Source organism: Ruditapes philippinarum, unplaced genomic scaffold, assembly GCF_026571515.1.
Source record: "Ruditapes philippinarum isolate M1 unplaced genomic scaffold, ASM2657151v2 ctg7967_1_1_1_1, whole genome shotgun sequence".
NCBI classification, from domain to species: domain Eukaryota; kingdom Metazoa; phylum Mollusca; class Bivalvia; order Venerida; family Veneridae; genus Ruditapes; species Ruditapes philippinarum.
Window position 1 is genome coordinate 6,832 of NW_026854714.1, and position 17,943 is coordinate 24,774.

General features: G+C 33.7%; 1 protein-coding gene across 3 annotated transcripts; it reads left to right on the forward strand.

Annotated features, from left to right (window-relative positions):
* The first annotated feature begins 2,826 nt into the window (after positions 1–2,826).
* On the forward strand, positions 2,827–17,212 carry LOC132740861 (carotenoid isomerooxygenase-like). 3 transcript variants are annotated; one of them, XM_060728901.1, is made up of 13 exons: positions 2,827–2,973; positions 5,846–6,029; positions 6,724–6,871; positions 9,597–9,690; positions 12,465–12,588; positions 13,231–13,423; positions 14,090–14,295; positions 14,567–14,709; positions 15,633–15,731; positions 15,963–16,164; positions 16,394–16,549; positions 16,795–16,882; positions 17,000–17,212. In XM_060728901.1, the coding sequence occupies exons 2-13, from the start codon at positions 5,855–5,857 to the stop codon at positions 17,118–17,120; spliced, it is 1,749 nt and encodes a 582-aa protein (XP_060584884.1). In that variant the 5' UTR covers positions 2,827–2,973; positions 5,846–5,854; the 3' UTR covers positions 17,121–17,212. The 3 variants fall into 3 exon arrangements, with proteins under 3 accessions (XP_060584884.1, XP_060584886.1, XP_060584885.1); XM_060728903.1 differs by having other exon boundaries at positions 15,963–16,163; positions 16,402–16,549; XM_060728902.1 differs by lacking the exon at positions 2,827–2,973 and adding an exon at positions 2,993–3,137.
* The last annotated feature ends 731 nt before the right edge of the window (positions 17,213–17,943 follow it).

The window sequence follows — 17,943 nt, forward strand, 5'->3', positions numbered from 1 at the left end:
TCACACCACTGTATTCTTCCGTATATCCCGTAAGAATCATTATGATATGTTGTAATATATATAAGCTATATATAAATACAAATTTATAAATATTTGATATTTTTACTAAAACTGTTGGTGCCAAAGTATTGTAAAGATGCTTTGTATAGATAATATTTTTTTCGTTTGTACATATAAATTTTGAAATCATTGTGGGAGCGATTTATTCCGCGTACAGATGAAAAGAATACAAAAAACAATAACAAAAAAACTACAGCAAAAACAAACTAAAAACAAAACACAACAACAAAAACAGATAGTCACTTGAGATACATATATTCTGAGACTTAATCAACTTAAGCGAAACATAGTTTGATATATTGTATTGGTTTTTATTTATATATCCTAAAAGAATTAATTTCTAAAAATTTTAACTTATATATTTATAGTAAATTAAAATAATCAAAATCAGAAAAAAACTATAAATTCTAAAGTAATATTTATTTGAACATACCATTGTTTAGAATGTTTATAATAATCACAAATACTCGTATCGATACATCCACTAAACGATTCATTTTCGTGATGTTAGTACAACATTTGATACACTATGTACTAATACGGGGTATAATGATCACGTACTAAAATCTCCAATGCGACGATGTGAAAAGAGTGATATATATAAAAAACTAATCTCGATCTTCTCTTCTGCATGAAGTCACAGGTAAAAAAATTTATTCAATAGCGTAACATTTTTAACATGATTTAATGTTTATTCAGTATTGAACATACATGTATAATATAATGTTTTTGGCTTGAGTGAATTTATTTTCTTTAATAAAAAATCGTTTTAATTTTGCGGGTTACCAATGCATGACGGTCTCAATATTCGTGTGAGTTTGTATAAGTTTACACTGTTATTCCTGTCATGTGAATTCTGTGCGTAGTATTATTAGAGATGATTTTCTATGGTTTTTAGTTTTACCTCTTATATAAATTGTATTCCATGGTAAGTGAGGGCGCTTCATTTATTCCCTGCTTTGTCTTATTTATATAAGTCAATTTGCTTTAATATTATGCAATACAAAAGTATATGTTTTATTAAGTTTTCGACTGTTTAATAAATTTGAATATTCTTTTTCTTCTTTAAAACACACTTTTCTATATAGCTAGTTATCTCGACACATTAGCACGAAAGTGATTCAACATTGTCAATTTATATATGATATCATTTGATTTGTATCTCCATTAACGACAGTTTGCCATTTTGTCATCCTAATATGATTCATAGCAGATTAAGAATTATTATCCTGTTTCAATCTTGAAACAATTTGATCTTTTTATCTTTATCTCGATCACACTGGTTATAATTTCAATCTATTCCGAATTTCAAATGCAGTAGTATACTCGTATATACCATATCTGTGGCAGAATTCTAATGTATGCAATTCCGCAAAATATAAACTAATGTGATTTTACGTATGTTTTATTGGACAATATGTCTACTCACATACATGTAAGCTATCAGCGAAATGGTGTAGACATAGAAATTTCTTCTACCGCTTATATTTGATGTCAATTATCACCCACTTATTCCACCGTGCATATCCAGTAATGCAGGAATGTACAATTATCGTAAAAGTAACGCCGAATCTGTGCAACGCTTTTGCCAAAACGCATAATACAGTAAGTAAACGAACCAAAATATTTTACTCTAAACAACTTTAAAGAAATGAATTAGCGCATACGGCTGCTACTACATTATACTTAAACCAGCATTCGGGAATTTGTTTACTTTCTTAGATCATTCGTGAGAAAGACAATCTAATTACCGTTTTGAAGGTGGCTTTTGTGTTTCGTCAATTAAATATGTACATTTAGCACATTTAACACTTTATTTTTTTTTATATTCTGTTTACGCAATACATTTGTCAAACTACTATTGTCGTATAACAATAGAAGGAAGCTGGTAAAATAGGATTTAGCTACTTTTAATGAGAGATAACCGCCGTTGTTTCAGTGCTTTATTCACGAATTCGGCGTTACCTCGAAAAAGTGCTCTCAATTACGTTTTATCTGCTAACTTTAATGTAATATGAAACGCGTAGATGGTACACCGAATATAAAAGATCATAAAGTTATATGTCCGTTATTGTATTTAAGGATATCAACGAAACTAAAAATCGCCATCAATACGCTAGTCAGGTCTTCATTTTCACGAATGATCTTGAAAATTAAACGTTATCATGGATGAGGTTGAAAGTATAGTGTCTCAGCGACAGTATGCGCTAACTCATCTCGCTAAATTATTTACATCAGTGTTAAACTCGAAATTAATAAGGATTACAAACCCGAAATGGAAATTCCAAATTTAGAATTATTTGATTTTATTCAGGGTTTCTTCGTATAACTTCCCCGTTGTGCAGGGGTCACGCGCTCGTTTAGGGTGTGAGAGGTTTGGGGTTCAAATCTAAGTCGAGGCAACTATTTTTTTTATTTTTTTTTAAGTGTCTTTTTAAGGAAGTAGCCACGATTTGCAAGGATAGAGTGTGGATGTCATAAAAAATGACTATAAATGATTTTTGATGCAACTCTAGTCATGCAAAATTGTTAGATGGATAAATGGATAAAATAAATAAAAACATTGAAAATAAAATTAGTTATTCCAATGATAATTGTAGATGTTTGAACGCGATGTGTAGTTATATGTTACGATAAGGTATTAATTAAAAAACTAAAACAAAACAGAAATATTAAATTATAAAGACTGTACAGTAATTTACCCATTCATTCTTCCTTGTTATATAATAAAACATTAAAACAATAATCTTTTCTGCTAGATTAGTTACTACGTGAATGATCGTTTACAGGTGAAGAATCTGAAATCTATTTTTAGCAACACTCATAGTAATGTTCCAAATATTTCCGGAGCGACCACATGCTGGGTATTTATTTCTACAATGCTGATTATGTTGTAAAGCTGGATTTTCTAAGGTAAGCTGCAATGCTTTATCTGTATTTTTAAAAATTTTGGGTCATATTTTCGAATTATTATTGTTGAAAAAGTTTCGGTTAAAAGTCGAAACATTAAAAAAAGTTAAAGCGGATAAAATGTTTGACAACACAATATTCACCGGAGAATAAAAGAAGCTAAAACGGTAAACATTTTATTGTAAACGTTTTAAAGTAGAGATAATTGTTATTCTAAGAAGGTTATTCCATATTTATATAACAATATGGCATACTTGTCAAATAAAAGTACTTTCAAAAGTGTATAGACTTTAAACTGGCACTTATATCATTTAACCATTGGAATATTATTAAAAAATATTCCTTAGGTACGCGATATAATTGATATTTGTTAAATATATGTTGAACAGAAATGTATTTGCCTTATATACAATTCGCAACTGTAAAACCCAATTTACTTTCAATTTTATATGCGCAGAACAAAAGTATAAGTTATTTCAAACTGTGTTCATCCAGCAAGTTCGTACATATGTTAATTCCTGTTTAAGAAAATATTTAATAATAAACACTACGTATATTCTCCTTTCTTTACCCCCACCCCCCTCCCCGCTGGTCACTGATTAAGATCCCCCGCTGGTCACTGATTAAGATAGAACGATACAGGGCTTATACCAGACGCAATAAACACGTAAGTAGTTAGTTTGTTTTTGCATTCCTCTGTCTCAGTTCTTGTGACTACAGGAGAAATTATTGCCTGTTTAATCAATATAAATTTAGCAGTTACTTGAATTGTTTAGAATAGGAATAGTAAACAGATTTTAGAGAAACAGTATGAACAAAATCACGTGATGCCTTTATCTACGTTTTCAGTTTTATCCAATGTATAAACAAACAGCTTTTTGTGTTGTAATAAATTAGAACAACCAATGTTTGTTTTGTCAAAGATCTTTCAGAAATAGTTCCTTTACTTTGTTTGTGCTAAAATACCAATTTTTATCAGATTCGACTTTTTTTACCTTCTTTATGTGCTGGCTGACATTTCTGTATAGATGGTTTAATTATACAAGTGATGAATTTATGACTATTTTATCTCCTTACCTCTGTCTTTTTTACAGGAGGGAATCTGGTTTTATATGCTTGCAAAGAAATACGTTTTTCATTTTTTTATTAAAATTTGACGTTTAGAAAAAAATCCTTCATTGAATAACATAAATATGATCTTTCTTGCTTTAAAGAATGTTGTATATTTTACATATTTTAAAGCACATCTGGAAATAACTAATAATTTATACACAGTATAAAGCACCGCATCTGTTTCGTCCATTAATTATCTAATATTCAGTTTTCACATTTGATCACAAGTGGAACTCTTTACATTATTATAAGGGTTTTCTCTGTAAATGATACTTACCTTCTAACTCATATGAATATTTATTATTTTCCCATCACCTGATATACACTCTTATTTCATATCTATTTTAATATACAGACTTTATATACTACGAATACACCAATATAATGACTGTAAATGATAATTGGTATAGAACGGATTTCAGAACATGATTATTTATTATTTCATTTTTTTTTTTGTCGGTTAAGTTTTATTAAAAAGTGAATTCTAATTGATAATTAATCAGTGGTCCTTATTACACGCCGCCTTTTTAATAAACAAAACGTCACTCAAAATCATTAAATAAAAAACTTTTTAAACACCTTTGGCACAATTTATTATTTTTTATATGATTTAATATTTAGTAATAAAAATAGATGATAGGGTACATTATACTTTCATTTGAAATTGCACGTGCTTTTGGTATATACAAGTTCATTCATTTATTGGTACAGATAACAATGATATTTTGATATTACTTAATCATTCATTTGATTATTGCCAGCATTTAGTTTCTGGTATACAGATTCATTTTCGATTTACCGTTTAATTATTGGTGTACATTTTTATTTCTGGTACACAGTTTACTTTGTGGTATACAGTTTATTTTATGGTGTACAGTTTCCATTTCTGATATACCGTTTAACTTCTGGTAAACCGTTAATTTCTGGTACACCGTTTCATTTGTGTTATACATATACATTTCTGGTATATAGTTTTATTTCTGGTATATCGTTTAATGTCTGTTATACAGTTTCATTTCCGTTTTACCGTTTCATTTGTGTTATACATATACATTTCTGGAATACAGTTTCATTTCAGGTATATCGTTTAATGTCTGTTATACAGTTTCATTTCCGTTATACCGTTTCATTTGTGTTATACATATGTATTTCTGAATACAGTTCATTTATACAGTTTCATTCGTTTTACCGTTTCAGGTATACATGTATTTTAATGTTTCATTTGTTATAATGTCTGTTATAAGTTTCATTTCCGTTATACCGTTTCATTTGTGTTATACATTACATTTCTGGAATACAGTTTCATTTCAGGTATATCGTTTAATGTCTGTTATACAGTTTCATTTCCGTTATACCGTTTCATTTGTGTTATACATATACATTTCTGGAATACAGTTTTATTTCAGGTATATCGTTTAATGTCTGTTATACAGTTTCATTTCCGTTATACCGTTTCATTTGTGTTATACATATACATTTCTGGAATACAGTTTCATTTCAGGTATATCGTTTAATGTCTGTTATACAGTTTCATTTCCGTTATACCGTTTCATTTGTGTTATACATATACATTTCTGGAATACAGTTTCATTTCAGGTATATCGTTTAATGTCTGTTATACAGTTTCATTTCAGGTATATCGTTTAATGTCTGTTATACAGTTTCATTTCAGGTATATCGTTTAATGTCTGTTATACAGTTTCATTTCCGGTATACCGATTTATTTCTGGTATACTATTTGTTAAATCTTGATTATTTTCAGGGAAGCACAATGCAACTGAACGTTTTACAACTAGGATGTTGTCTCACTCTTGTGCAAGCTGTACTGGCATACACCGACAAGGAACTAAAAGATATGTTTAAAGAAACTTTTGGTAATATAGAAAAGGAGACAATAAATGGAGAGGTGACTGTAGACTACGGAAGTGTACCAACATGGCTGGCAGGTAAATATAAACTGAACCACAGTTTGTTTGTTTGATTGAGGTTTACGTCACACCGACACATTATAGATCATATGTCGACGTTCTAGCTTTACTGGTGGAAGACCTCAGGTGCCATTCCGTGCATTATTTCAGGCACGAACGGGCACCTGAGTAGAACCACCGATGTTCCGTAAGCTAGCTGGATAGCTTCCTCACATGAAAGAATCCAAAGTCCCTGTCGGGATTTGAACCCAGAGCGGTGAGGGGCAAGTGGTTTGAAGTCAACGGCATCAACCACTCGGCCACGGACGCCCCAACTGAACCACATACTCTTCTAATGAATATTCAACTGTACTTTTTTTTCAATATATATTTTTTAAAATTTTTAGTCATTCTAAATAAGTAAATAACTACAAATGTATTTACTTTTGAACTTACTGATTCTAAAATCATTAATAATGTAATTGAAACACGTTTAAATAGACACGTGTGAAGAATATTACCGGTATTCTATTTGATGTAAAATTTTATTGGTTAAGTGATAATTTGAGTTGATGAATATGAAAGTTTAATTTCTCTCTTCTTGTTTCTTGTAAAGAGACGTTTTGAAGAAATGTATAGAATACATTGGTATTGTTGTTGTTGTTGTTTACATAGGTATGATATTGGTACCGTTTAAAACTTTGAAGTAAATGATGTTTATAAATGCATGCAGGTAATTTTATGCGACATGCATGTGGAGCATTTGGAGAAACCAACAACATGAATGATTCATTACCAAACTACATTGAACATCTGTTTGATTGTCTACAAATAGGCAGCAAATATCACGTCGAAAATGGAGACATATCCTTTACTCAGAGGTAAATGAGCCGCGTCACGACAAAACCAACATAATGGGTTTGCGACCAGCATGGATCCAGACCAGCCTGCGCATCCGCGCAGTCTGATCAGGATCCATGCTATTCGCTTACAAACCCTATAACAAGTAGAGAAACTGATAGCGAACAGCATGGATCCTGATCAGACTGCGCGGATGCGCAGGCTGGTCTGAATCCATGCTGGTCGCAAACCAATAATGTTGGTTTTGTCATGACGCGGCTCAAATTTACTTTTAAATTTTAGAATAACACAGAGAAAGCTGCAGTAGACTAATGCTAGAAGAATGTGAACTATTTATTTCTGGTTTAACTCCTGAAAAATATATCTATAAACCTGTAAATGAAATGGATTATTCAGGGTTTTATTCTATACTTAAACGCAAAGGAAACTGTGCATCGGGATTGAGGATTCTTTTAATTCTCATTGTTAAAACTATTAGTTGTATGGTACAATTATTAGGTTACTCAATTACCTACAGACTGGTACAACTTGTTTTGGGCCGATTGCCGGTGGTTCTGTGTTGCTGGGTCATGTAGGGGGATTGTTGCTGGGTCATGTAGGGGATGTGTTGCTGGGTCATGTAGGGGGCTGTGTTGCTGCGGTCATGTAGGGGGATGTGTTGCTGGGTCATGTAGGGGAGTCTGTTGCTGGTCATGTAGTGGAGTCTGTTGCTGCGGTCATGAAGGGGGAATGTGTTGCTGGGTCATGTAGGGGGATGTGTTGCTGGGTCATGTAGGAGGCTGTGTTGCTGGGTCATGTAGGGGGCTGTGTTGCTGGGTCATGTAGGGGGCTGTGTTGCTGGGTCATGTAGGGGGATGTGTTGCTGGGTCATGTAGGGGGCTGTGTTGCTGGGTCATGTAGGGGGCTGTGTTGCTGGTCATGAAGGGGATGTGTTGCTGGGTCATGTACGGGGGCTGTGTTGCTGGGTCATGTAGGGGGCTGTGTTTGCTGGGTCATGTAGGGGGCTGTGTGTTGCTGGGTCATGTAGTGGGGCTGTGTTGCTGGGTCATGTAGGGGAGTCTGTTGCTGGGTCATGAAGGGGGATGTGTTGCTGGGTCATGTAGGGGGATGTGTTGCTGGGTCATGTAGGAGGCTGTGTTTGCTGGGTCATGTAGGGGGATGTGTTGCTGGGTTATGTAGGGGGCTGTGTTGCTGGGTCATGTAGGGGGCTGTGTTGCGTGGTCATGTAAGGGGCTGTGTTGCGTGGTCATGTAAGGGCTGTGTTGCTGGGTCATGTAGGGGGCTGTGTTGCTGGGTCATGTATAGGGGGATGTGTTGCTGGGTCATGAAGGGGGATGTGTTGCTGGGTCATGTAGGGGGCTGTGTTGCTGGGTCATGTAGGGGGATGTGTTGCTGGGTCATGTTGGGGGATGTGTTGCTGGTCATGTATGGGGATGTGTTGCTGGGTCATGTAGGGGGCTGTGTTGCTGGGTCATGTAGGGGGCTGTGTTGCTGGATCATGTTGGGGGATGTGTTGCTGGGTCATGTAGGGGGATGTGTTGCTGGGTCATGAAGGGGGATGTGTTGCTGGGTCATGTAGGGGGATGTGTTGCTGGGTCATGTAGGGAGCTGTGTTGCTGGGTCATGTAGGGGGCTGTGTTGCTGGGTCATGAAGGGGGATGTGTTGCTGGGTCATGAAGGGGGCTGTGTTGCTGGTTCATGTAGGGGCTGTGTTGCTTGGTCATGTAGGGGGCTGTGTTGCTGGGTCATGTAGGGGGCTGTGTTGCTGGGTCATGTAGGGGAGTCTGTTGCTGGTCATGAAGGGGGATGTGTTGCGTGGTCATGTAGGGGATGTGTTGGTGGGTCATGTAGGGGGATGTGTTGCTGGGTCATGTAGGGGGCTGTGTTGCTGGGTCATGTAGGGGGTGTGTTGCTGGGTCATGTAGCTGGATGTGTTGCGTGGTCATGTAGGGGGCTGTGTTGCTGGGTCATGTAGGGGGATGTGTTGCTGGGTCATGTAGGGGGATGTGTTGCTGGGTCATGAAGGGGGATGTGTTGCTGGATCATGTAGAGGGCTGTGTTGCTGGGTCATGTAGGGGGCTGTGTTGCTGGGTCATGTAGGGGGATGTGTTGCTGGGTCATGTAGGGGCTGTGTTGCGTGGTCATGTAGGGGGCTGTGTTGCTGGGTCATGTAGGGGGCTATGTTGCTGGGTCATGTATGGGGCTGTGTTGCTTGGTCATATAGGGGGCTGTGTTGCTGGGGCATGCAGGGGGCTGTGTTGCTGGGTCATGTAGGGTGATGTGTTGCTGGGTCATGTAGGGGGCTGTGTTGCTGGGTCATGTAGGGGGATACTTTCATTGAATGCCACTCTTCCTTGTTGATCTTGTTTTGATATAAAATAGACGACGGATTTACAGTTTAGCGCGGTTAACTTTTCAAAAAGAAAATTACACATGTGTGATTTTGGTGTAATTTTTAATTTTGAGAATTAAATTATATGACTCTATCCGCGCAGTCTGATCAGGACCCATGCTGTTCGCTTAGCAACTCTATTACATGTAAAGAAACTGATAGCGAACAGCATGGATCCTGATCAGACTGCGCGGATGCGCAGGCTGGTCTGGATCCATGCTGGTCGCAAACCCATTATGTTGGTTTTGTCATGACGCGGCTCATTTGTAGTTAAATACACAATTCAGTTCTCTTAAAATTTAAGTACTGAAAGACAATTTAATGTATACTATTAAATATTTTAAATATTTCAGATGGTATGAAACTACCGTTAATGAAATATACAATACATACGGCAGACAAATGAATCAATCAAGTGTCTTTATGGAAACTGCATTTTCAAAAGTGGTATGTAACTAGAAATTGCGTATTTTGTTTTATGATATAGATGGAATTCATATTACGATTTTTACGCTTAAACCGAAGTGATAATACATGTATATACATTTATATGTATCGCCCATATGTTGTATAATCTTACACATGAATAACTATTATATAGAGCTATGTAAATTTAACTTTAAGTTATTCCTTGGAAAGTTCCTAAAGCCATGAGTTCTGTAGCCGCCTACCAGACATGTGTTGTTAATACACTGACATGTGTTGTCGATATGTGGACATTTTTTGTTGATATGTGGACATCTTTTGCTGATATGTGGAAATGATTTGTTGGATATGTGGAAATGATTTGTTGATATGTGGACATTTTTTGTTGATATGTGGACATCTTTTGCTGATATGTGGAAATGATTTGTTGGATATGTGGATATGTTTTGTTGATATGTGGACATGTTTTGTTGATATGTGGACATCTTTTGCTGATATGTGGACATCTTTTGTTGATATGTGGACATGTTTTGTTGATATGTGGACATGTTTTGTTGATATGTGGACATGTTTTGTTGATATGTGGACATATTTTGCTGATATGTGGACATATTTTGTTGATATGTGGATATGTTTTGCTGATATGTGGACATGTTTTGTTGATATGTGGATATGTTTTGTTGATATGTGGATATGTTTTGTTGATATGTGGACATCTTTTGTTGATATGTGGACATGTTTTGTTGATATGTGGATATGTTTTGTTGATATGTGGATATGTTTTGTGGATATGTGGATATGTTTTGTTGATATGTGGACATGTTTTGTCGATATGTGGACATATTTTGCTGATATGTGGACATGTTTTGCTGATATGTGGACATCTTTTGTTGATATGTGGACATGTTTTGTTGATATGTGGACATGTTTTGTTGATATGTGGACATGTTTTGTTGATATGTGGACATCTTTTGTTGATATGTGGACATGTTTTGTTGATATGTGGACATCTTTTGCTGATATGTGGACATCTTTTGCTGATATGTGGAAATGATTTGTTGGATATGTGGACATGTTTTGTTGATATTTGGAAATATTTTGCTGATATTTTGACATGTTTTGTTGATATGTGGACATGTTTTGCTGATATTTTGACATGTTTTGTTGATATGTGGACATGTTTTGTCGATATGTGGATATGTTTTGTTGATATGTGGACATCTTTTGCTGATATGTGGACATCTTTTGCTGATATGTGGAAATGATTTGTTGGATATGTGGACATGTTTTGTTGATATTTGGACATATTTTGCTGAAGTTTTGAGATGTTTTTGTGATATGCTGACATGTTTTGCTGATATGTGGAAATATTTTGCTGATATTTTGACATGTTTTGTTGATATGTGGACATGTTTTGGTGATACATGGGCATGTTTTGCTGATATGTGGACATGTTTTGTTCATATATGGAAATGTTTCGCTTATATGATGAAATAATTTTGCTAAGACTTTCGTGACCGACTATAATTTACCTGAATTAAAACATTTTACTTCGCCTGATGTTTTGTAATATTCGCATCTACTCGGCCCGTTCCGTCAGGCTTCGGATAAAGAACTCGAATACTGATACAGTATTTCGGTCTAACCTACGCTAAGAAACTAAATATGAAAATAGTAATTTTATTCTTTAAACTTTATTAAATAAACTTATAGATATAAAAGTTAACAGTACCTTATCTATATACTTATAATTATGGTTGTTGAAATCGGAAGTACGAAAATGTATACATGTTGACATAACATGTGTAATTCGTATGTGCTTACTATTGAAAATAAGTGGTCGTTTTAATAAATAATGATAAATAATTTTCAATCATAATTTTACCAAAGTATACTTTATTTGAAGCGGACTCGAAAGTGATTTATATAAGTTGAAAGAACTTGTTTCACAATCAAGTTTAGATAAATATATATCTAAACCAGACAAAACAACTTAAACTACATGGTAGAACTACTTTCAACCCGAGATTATAATGAATCAAGTCGATGTGTTCCGATTTTTTTCAAAAGCCTAACAGTTCTAGTCATCTATGTTTGCTTTAAGAATAACGTCTCTGTAATACCAGGAATAGTTTGGCTCTAAAATACACAGAAATTAGAAAATGCTTTTGTATAGTTTGTATAGTTTTAAATAGCCCCGTGACGTAATTGTTTGCAACTTGTGCCTGCTCTTCATTGATCTGGTTGACTAGCTTCCAAATTTCAAAAACTGAATAAATGAAAAACTGTTAACAGCTTCACCTGTTTTAGAATTAGTCTTAGAAGTTCCTTTACTGAAAAAATTCAATAATGTTAGCTGACTCATTGCTAACACCGGACAGCCTTATCCGACTGTTGATTTTTGTCAACACTTGCCTGATGTGTAGGAGAGCAGTCCCAACCCCCGAAAAAGAAACATTCTGCTAAGGGTGGAGCTTGAAGAGAAAAAAGGAGAAATATTTGAAAATGAAAAAGTCGGTTTCATTGAGCATTTTCGTGAGACACGGATTATTCGGCGTCCAATCCGAAATACTAAGTCTTAGAATCAACGATTCAAACCAGACACATATACTGCGAATAATAGGAACCATTTGCAGCTTTTTACATCTGCCACGCCAAACTGAAAACCTGTTATTGTTCAGTATAAATTCATTATAAACACCCAATCTTTTTAATTTTAAAATTATATCTAAAGTCATTATAGGTTTCGAAAATTTCTGTAAAAACATATACATACAGAAATATTTAATCCACAGAACAAAGAAATGGTAGACAAATGGGAAGCTGAAATGTCTAATAAATCGAGAGTGTCAAGCGTTCCTGATGTTAGCTGGTGGCAGATTGGTAACCAGGCTGTTGCTATGACAGAAATACCTATCGGTTAGTTTACGTTTTTATCATTGTTTAGTCTTTCTCTCAGTAAAAATAAATGTGTGAGACTAAAACACTAAATACCGTATTCCGGTGATTACCGGACAATGCTCTTGAATGATTAAATGCTAAAATTTCGCTATTTTACCCAACGGAATGAACTTAAAACGCTTAATTTATCTCTTCACACCGATTTATATACGATAATGAATCAAAAATGTAAAAATCGGCCAACGATAATTTGTCTTTTTGTGATCTTGATTTCTGCAAGCGTCTAGAGGTACTGCTCCGACACTATATTGAGTTAAATCCAAATAAATTACATCGTTTTAATTAGTTGATAAAACCGTTTTTTTAAACAAAATATTATACAGATTGACAATCCATGCATGAAAGTGCTATTAATTAACATGATACGAGTTTTTTTTTCATTCATTCCTCGTTCTCTATCGTGTGGATCTGTACTAGTATTTTAGTTAACTATGAAAATTAAATAAATGTAAAAGAAAACAAACATGTATTCTTGATGCAAAGCATACAATACTAAAAAATCATTTAATATACTAAAGCATGCTTTTCAATTCAATATGATTTTGTCTCGTTTTTTTACCTGTATATTTAGTTACATTTTGGGAATTTCGTGTATTGTAGGTGTTATTATCGACAATGGGGATGTTTCTCAAAAAGGCTGGATCAAGTACAATGATGATCACCTTGGAATACCGGATACACCGGAGTACGGGTTTACCAATAATCCGGCTCACGAGCAGACGGAACAGGACGGAACTTTATGGAGTACATTAGTTGTGACTCACTTTGTTTCGCAAACCCACCTAAAAATAAAGTATGATTTTTCTGTACATTATTTCAAGTATTCCGGACACAAAGTCAGTCCAGGTCAACGTCAAATGGTTTATGATTTCCATTACGTCCATAATCTTGGTTTAAAAGAATAGAAACCACATAATCTTTGTTTAAAGTGAAAATTTTCACTGTTTTATGTAGAAGATGCCACATTAAGATCTAAGAAAACCCACATATATTCTCTAAATTTTAGTACTTCAACTTTTAGCTTGTTGTTACTTTCATCAGATGAATTATACATACTTGTAGTCATTTTTTCTCATGAATATTAATCTGCTATTCATTGTTTTGCAAAAAAAATATTTTGTTAGTTAATCATTTGTTACAGTTAAGAATAAATATGTTTCTCATATACTAGTAACGCCTGACACATCGAGCTTAAATGTTTCTTTGTTGCACAAATCGCAAACATGCCCGGTAAGCACATCTGATTTAGATTTTGCCTCCGCGTTATATGGTTTGGTGTCGATAAGGGAATTTAAAATCTCGAAGCAAGAGTTTCATTTACAGTTTTATTCTTGACGTATTTGCCATTTGAGGACTACGATGTATAATATACCTGGTAACAATTGAGCAAACACAAACGGTTTAGCTTCTTTGTTCAGTATTTTAATACAAATGTACTTGCGCCTTTTTCCCATTTCAGGCGAATCGTGTATAAAGTGGGTTCGGATTTAGTTCGACACGTCGTCGGAGCTTACCATCACCAAGATGCTGATCTTAGTAAATGCAAGGGGAATGAACCCTATCCGGATTTCAGTTCTAGATTTGGATACATGCACTCATTCTGTATAACCAAAAACTATATAATCCTACCTGAGACTGGGTATTTACACGATCCATGCGTCTACAGTAATATGTTTTCTGTCACTTTGCAATTTAGTATATCAAATACAAAATTAATTGATTATATCAAAACTGAAAGAGTAAATGTGTATTATTGTGAGTAAAATCGTTGCCGCGTTATAATTTAGGTCTATAAAAAATTAAAAATGTTGTTCAAAGTTAATATTACCATTGTCTTATTTATACACTTACCTAGTTTATCACCGCATAACAGTTCAGAATATAATACTAGTTGCTATCGTCAAATTTATAATCTTACTCACAATTCTTTTTTCAGGGCGCTACGATAAGTATGTACCATTCTTTAAGCAAGGTTTTCATTACGAGCCCAACGGGTTTACTAGATTATTAGTAATGAGAAAGTCGGATGGTGAATTTGTTGCCAATATTACAATGTCTCCATTTTTTGTGACTCACCAGGTACGCCTCATTCTAATACAATTTTGAAAAATTATGGTATTGAAAATTCGTTACACCAGCATCCTCTTTTAATTTGATATAGTTAAAAGGTGCTACACTGCGAGCTTTGTACTGTTATATTTCTTGTATTTCAAAACCATTATACATGTATAGATTGCTATATATAAAATTATTTTCTCATTCTGTCTATTAATCAGAAAAGTAATCGTTGTTTGTACAGTAACGTTTTTTCTTTCGTGAGTGAAATACAAAAATTAAATTTGGTATGAATTCATTAAGATTAAAATAAAATTTCAGCAGAAAATAAATACAGTACATTTGTATAGTCGACAAAAACACTAACATGGAAATGTCACACATTTTTTTACACACAGTTTGTATGTGCTTAAAATTATACATGTATTATGCTCATCTTTCGGTAACATACTTTTATCTCTGACATTGATTGAAATCCATGAAATTCTCACTGAATTTCTTTCATTTGATTATGTGAATGTACAAACTTTGTTTTAAAAGCTGTATTCCCTATTACTGGTCAAGTTATTTTGCTCCATTCTTGCAAAACTGCCATTTTTTAATTGACACTATATATTTATACTATAGCGTGCAGTGTTTAAAAAGTAGCATGTCCTCAAAAGATAGAACAGAACAGAACAAATATTTTATTTGACTTAAACATTACAAGCTCATCGTCGTTAAACAATGAAAAGAAAAAGAACATATATATTTTGATATGACATGGAAGAAAATACATGATTATTTCCTTAACACATATATCGTGAGAATGCACTCAAAAGATATTTATTTAACATTTAGAAATAGCAATTTATTGTATAACAATTATCAGTTTTTTTTTCAAATATCAAATTTGAGCAGGTCATATCTTTAAAGTATCTTTTAATCGTTTTTATTCTATAATACAGTTAGGAGCTTATGAAGACGGAGAAGTTATTAACATGGACATGCTAACATACGACAATGCCAACATTTACACAAAGTATACATATCTGAAAAATCTTGATGTAAGTAAAGTACTATATTGGTTAGTCCACAATACACTTTAATAGATATGATTATTGTTTGTTTATTTATTTATTTTCAATATTCTTTCATTATCTCTTCTATCATGTTAATAATGATACATATAATTATAACTAAAATTGATTTCAATTCGTCATCATCGTCGTAGTCACCGCCACCAAACTTCATTACATCACCATCATCCATTTATATAATATAATTTTTATTTTTAGATGCCATATACCACTGACATTTCCAGAATCACTATCAATATGACAGATTTTACAGCGCGCATGCGCAGTTTGAGAACTAAAGATAAAGATCTAGCAGCGTTTGAGATGTCAAATATTAATCATGCATACAACGGAAAGAAATACACGTATGGCTATATGGCAATGAATTTCGACAGAAGAGAAAGAAATGCAGTAACAAAGGTACATATGAACAATCAGTCTGGTTTATTTATATGACTGTTAAAATATATTTTTAAACATTTAAATGTATTGATTAAAAAATTGTCCCATAATAGTCCATAGAAATATCCATGTTTTATTTGTGGCATTCAGAACAACAAAATATAGAAACGGTTTAAAGTTTCTACGAAAAGTAAATTAATTTTCTACTATGTATCCGATTTTATTTACTTTTTATTCCTATTTACATATTTGCAAGCTTAACGTAGACACTGGTGAAGAAATCCACTACACTTTCCCCGAGGGACTGTTTGTACAGGAACCAAATTTTGTCCCTCATCCAAACTCTTCTAGTGAAGACGATGGCGTGATTGTAGCGCAAGGAATAGATGGGCGGAAACATAAAGGTACTATAAATGATTTTAAAATAACTTCTGTGAAAATAAAAAGAAATCTTGAGTGTGAAAAGATGACCAATTCATGCATGAGGTAAAAGAACCAAAGTAAACACTACTTTCGCTTACGCATTAAAAGGATTTCATCATTTTGATTTGTAAAAGTGCATACGAAAGGTTCAATGAACATTGATGTAATATATCACGATATAAAACGAACGAAATCGTAAAAAAACGATGACCTCTTTTTCTTTCAGGATTCATGGTAATCATAGACGCCAAGACAATGGAACTAATTGCTCACGTGACGGCACCAGATATGACATTGTTGGGTCTGCACAGCAGGTAGAAAATAATTTATACCAGACTGTAATTCATCTATGTTTGTTGTTACTATTATTACTCACAAACAGTATACTATTTATTAATTTAACAAAATACAAACATTTTTATTTCTTGCAGGTTTTTTCCTTTGTATGTCGGAAGGAAAGGTATATCCGGGACAGCAGCGAGTCATTCATTTAACAATATTCCAGTGATAACCATTCTAATCCTGCTGATGCATTACATTCTTCAAACTTAAACAAAAAGGGTGACGGTGATCGACATTTGACATACCGTTACTTAGATAACACCACTAAGACGATGAATTAATGTTCAATTGTGTTCATATGAAAATCAAGCTTGGGAAGAAAGTATTTAACATGTGCCGATTTCTGTTAAGAATGTGAAAAAATGGATAGAGCATACAAAGAACCGCTTACATTTCTGTTAAAATCAAAAGCCCTTGGCAAAATTGATTTGAATTAAAATTGTCAAATCGACCATAGGGCAGTGAAGATTATTTGTATTACATTAAATGTTGTAATAGTATACAGCAAATAGTAACAATATCAACAAAGATACATTAAATATAATTCATTTCACATATTATATATCACTTTTTCATAGTTTTCATTTTATTTTTGCATTAAAAAATAACATATGGGCCACCGATTTTGATGATTATGATTTAAGTTAGTATGATACAATCATCATTTAAATTCGAAGTTTAAATTAATTTATAGCTATAGAGAATATTTGTTTGTTTTGCCTGTAAGATTGAAATATATTTCACTGAGTGAACACCAGATGCAATATTTTCACGATTGGCGTAGCCACGAGTGAAAATATTATAGCTGGTGTTCACGAATGAAATATATTTCAATCTTATATGTAAAACAAAAAAAAAATCTTTTTATTTCCTGTTTTTAAGTGATTTTAAGTATTTTTGACTGATTTGCCGCGTATTCTCCTTCATGACGTCATCACATCATGACGTCAAATCATCAATTTTGAAATATAGTTCTGATAAATTTCTCGAATTTTGATTCTAACACTCCTCGTGATTTTGTCACTATAGACAA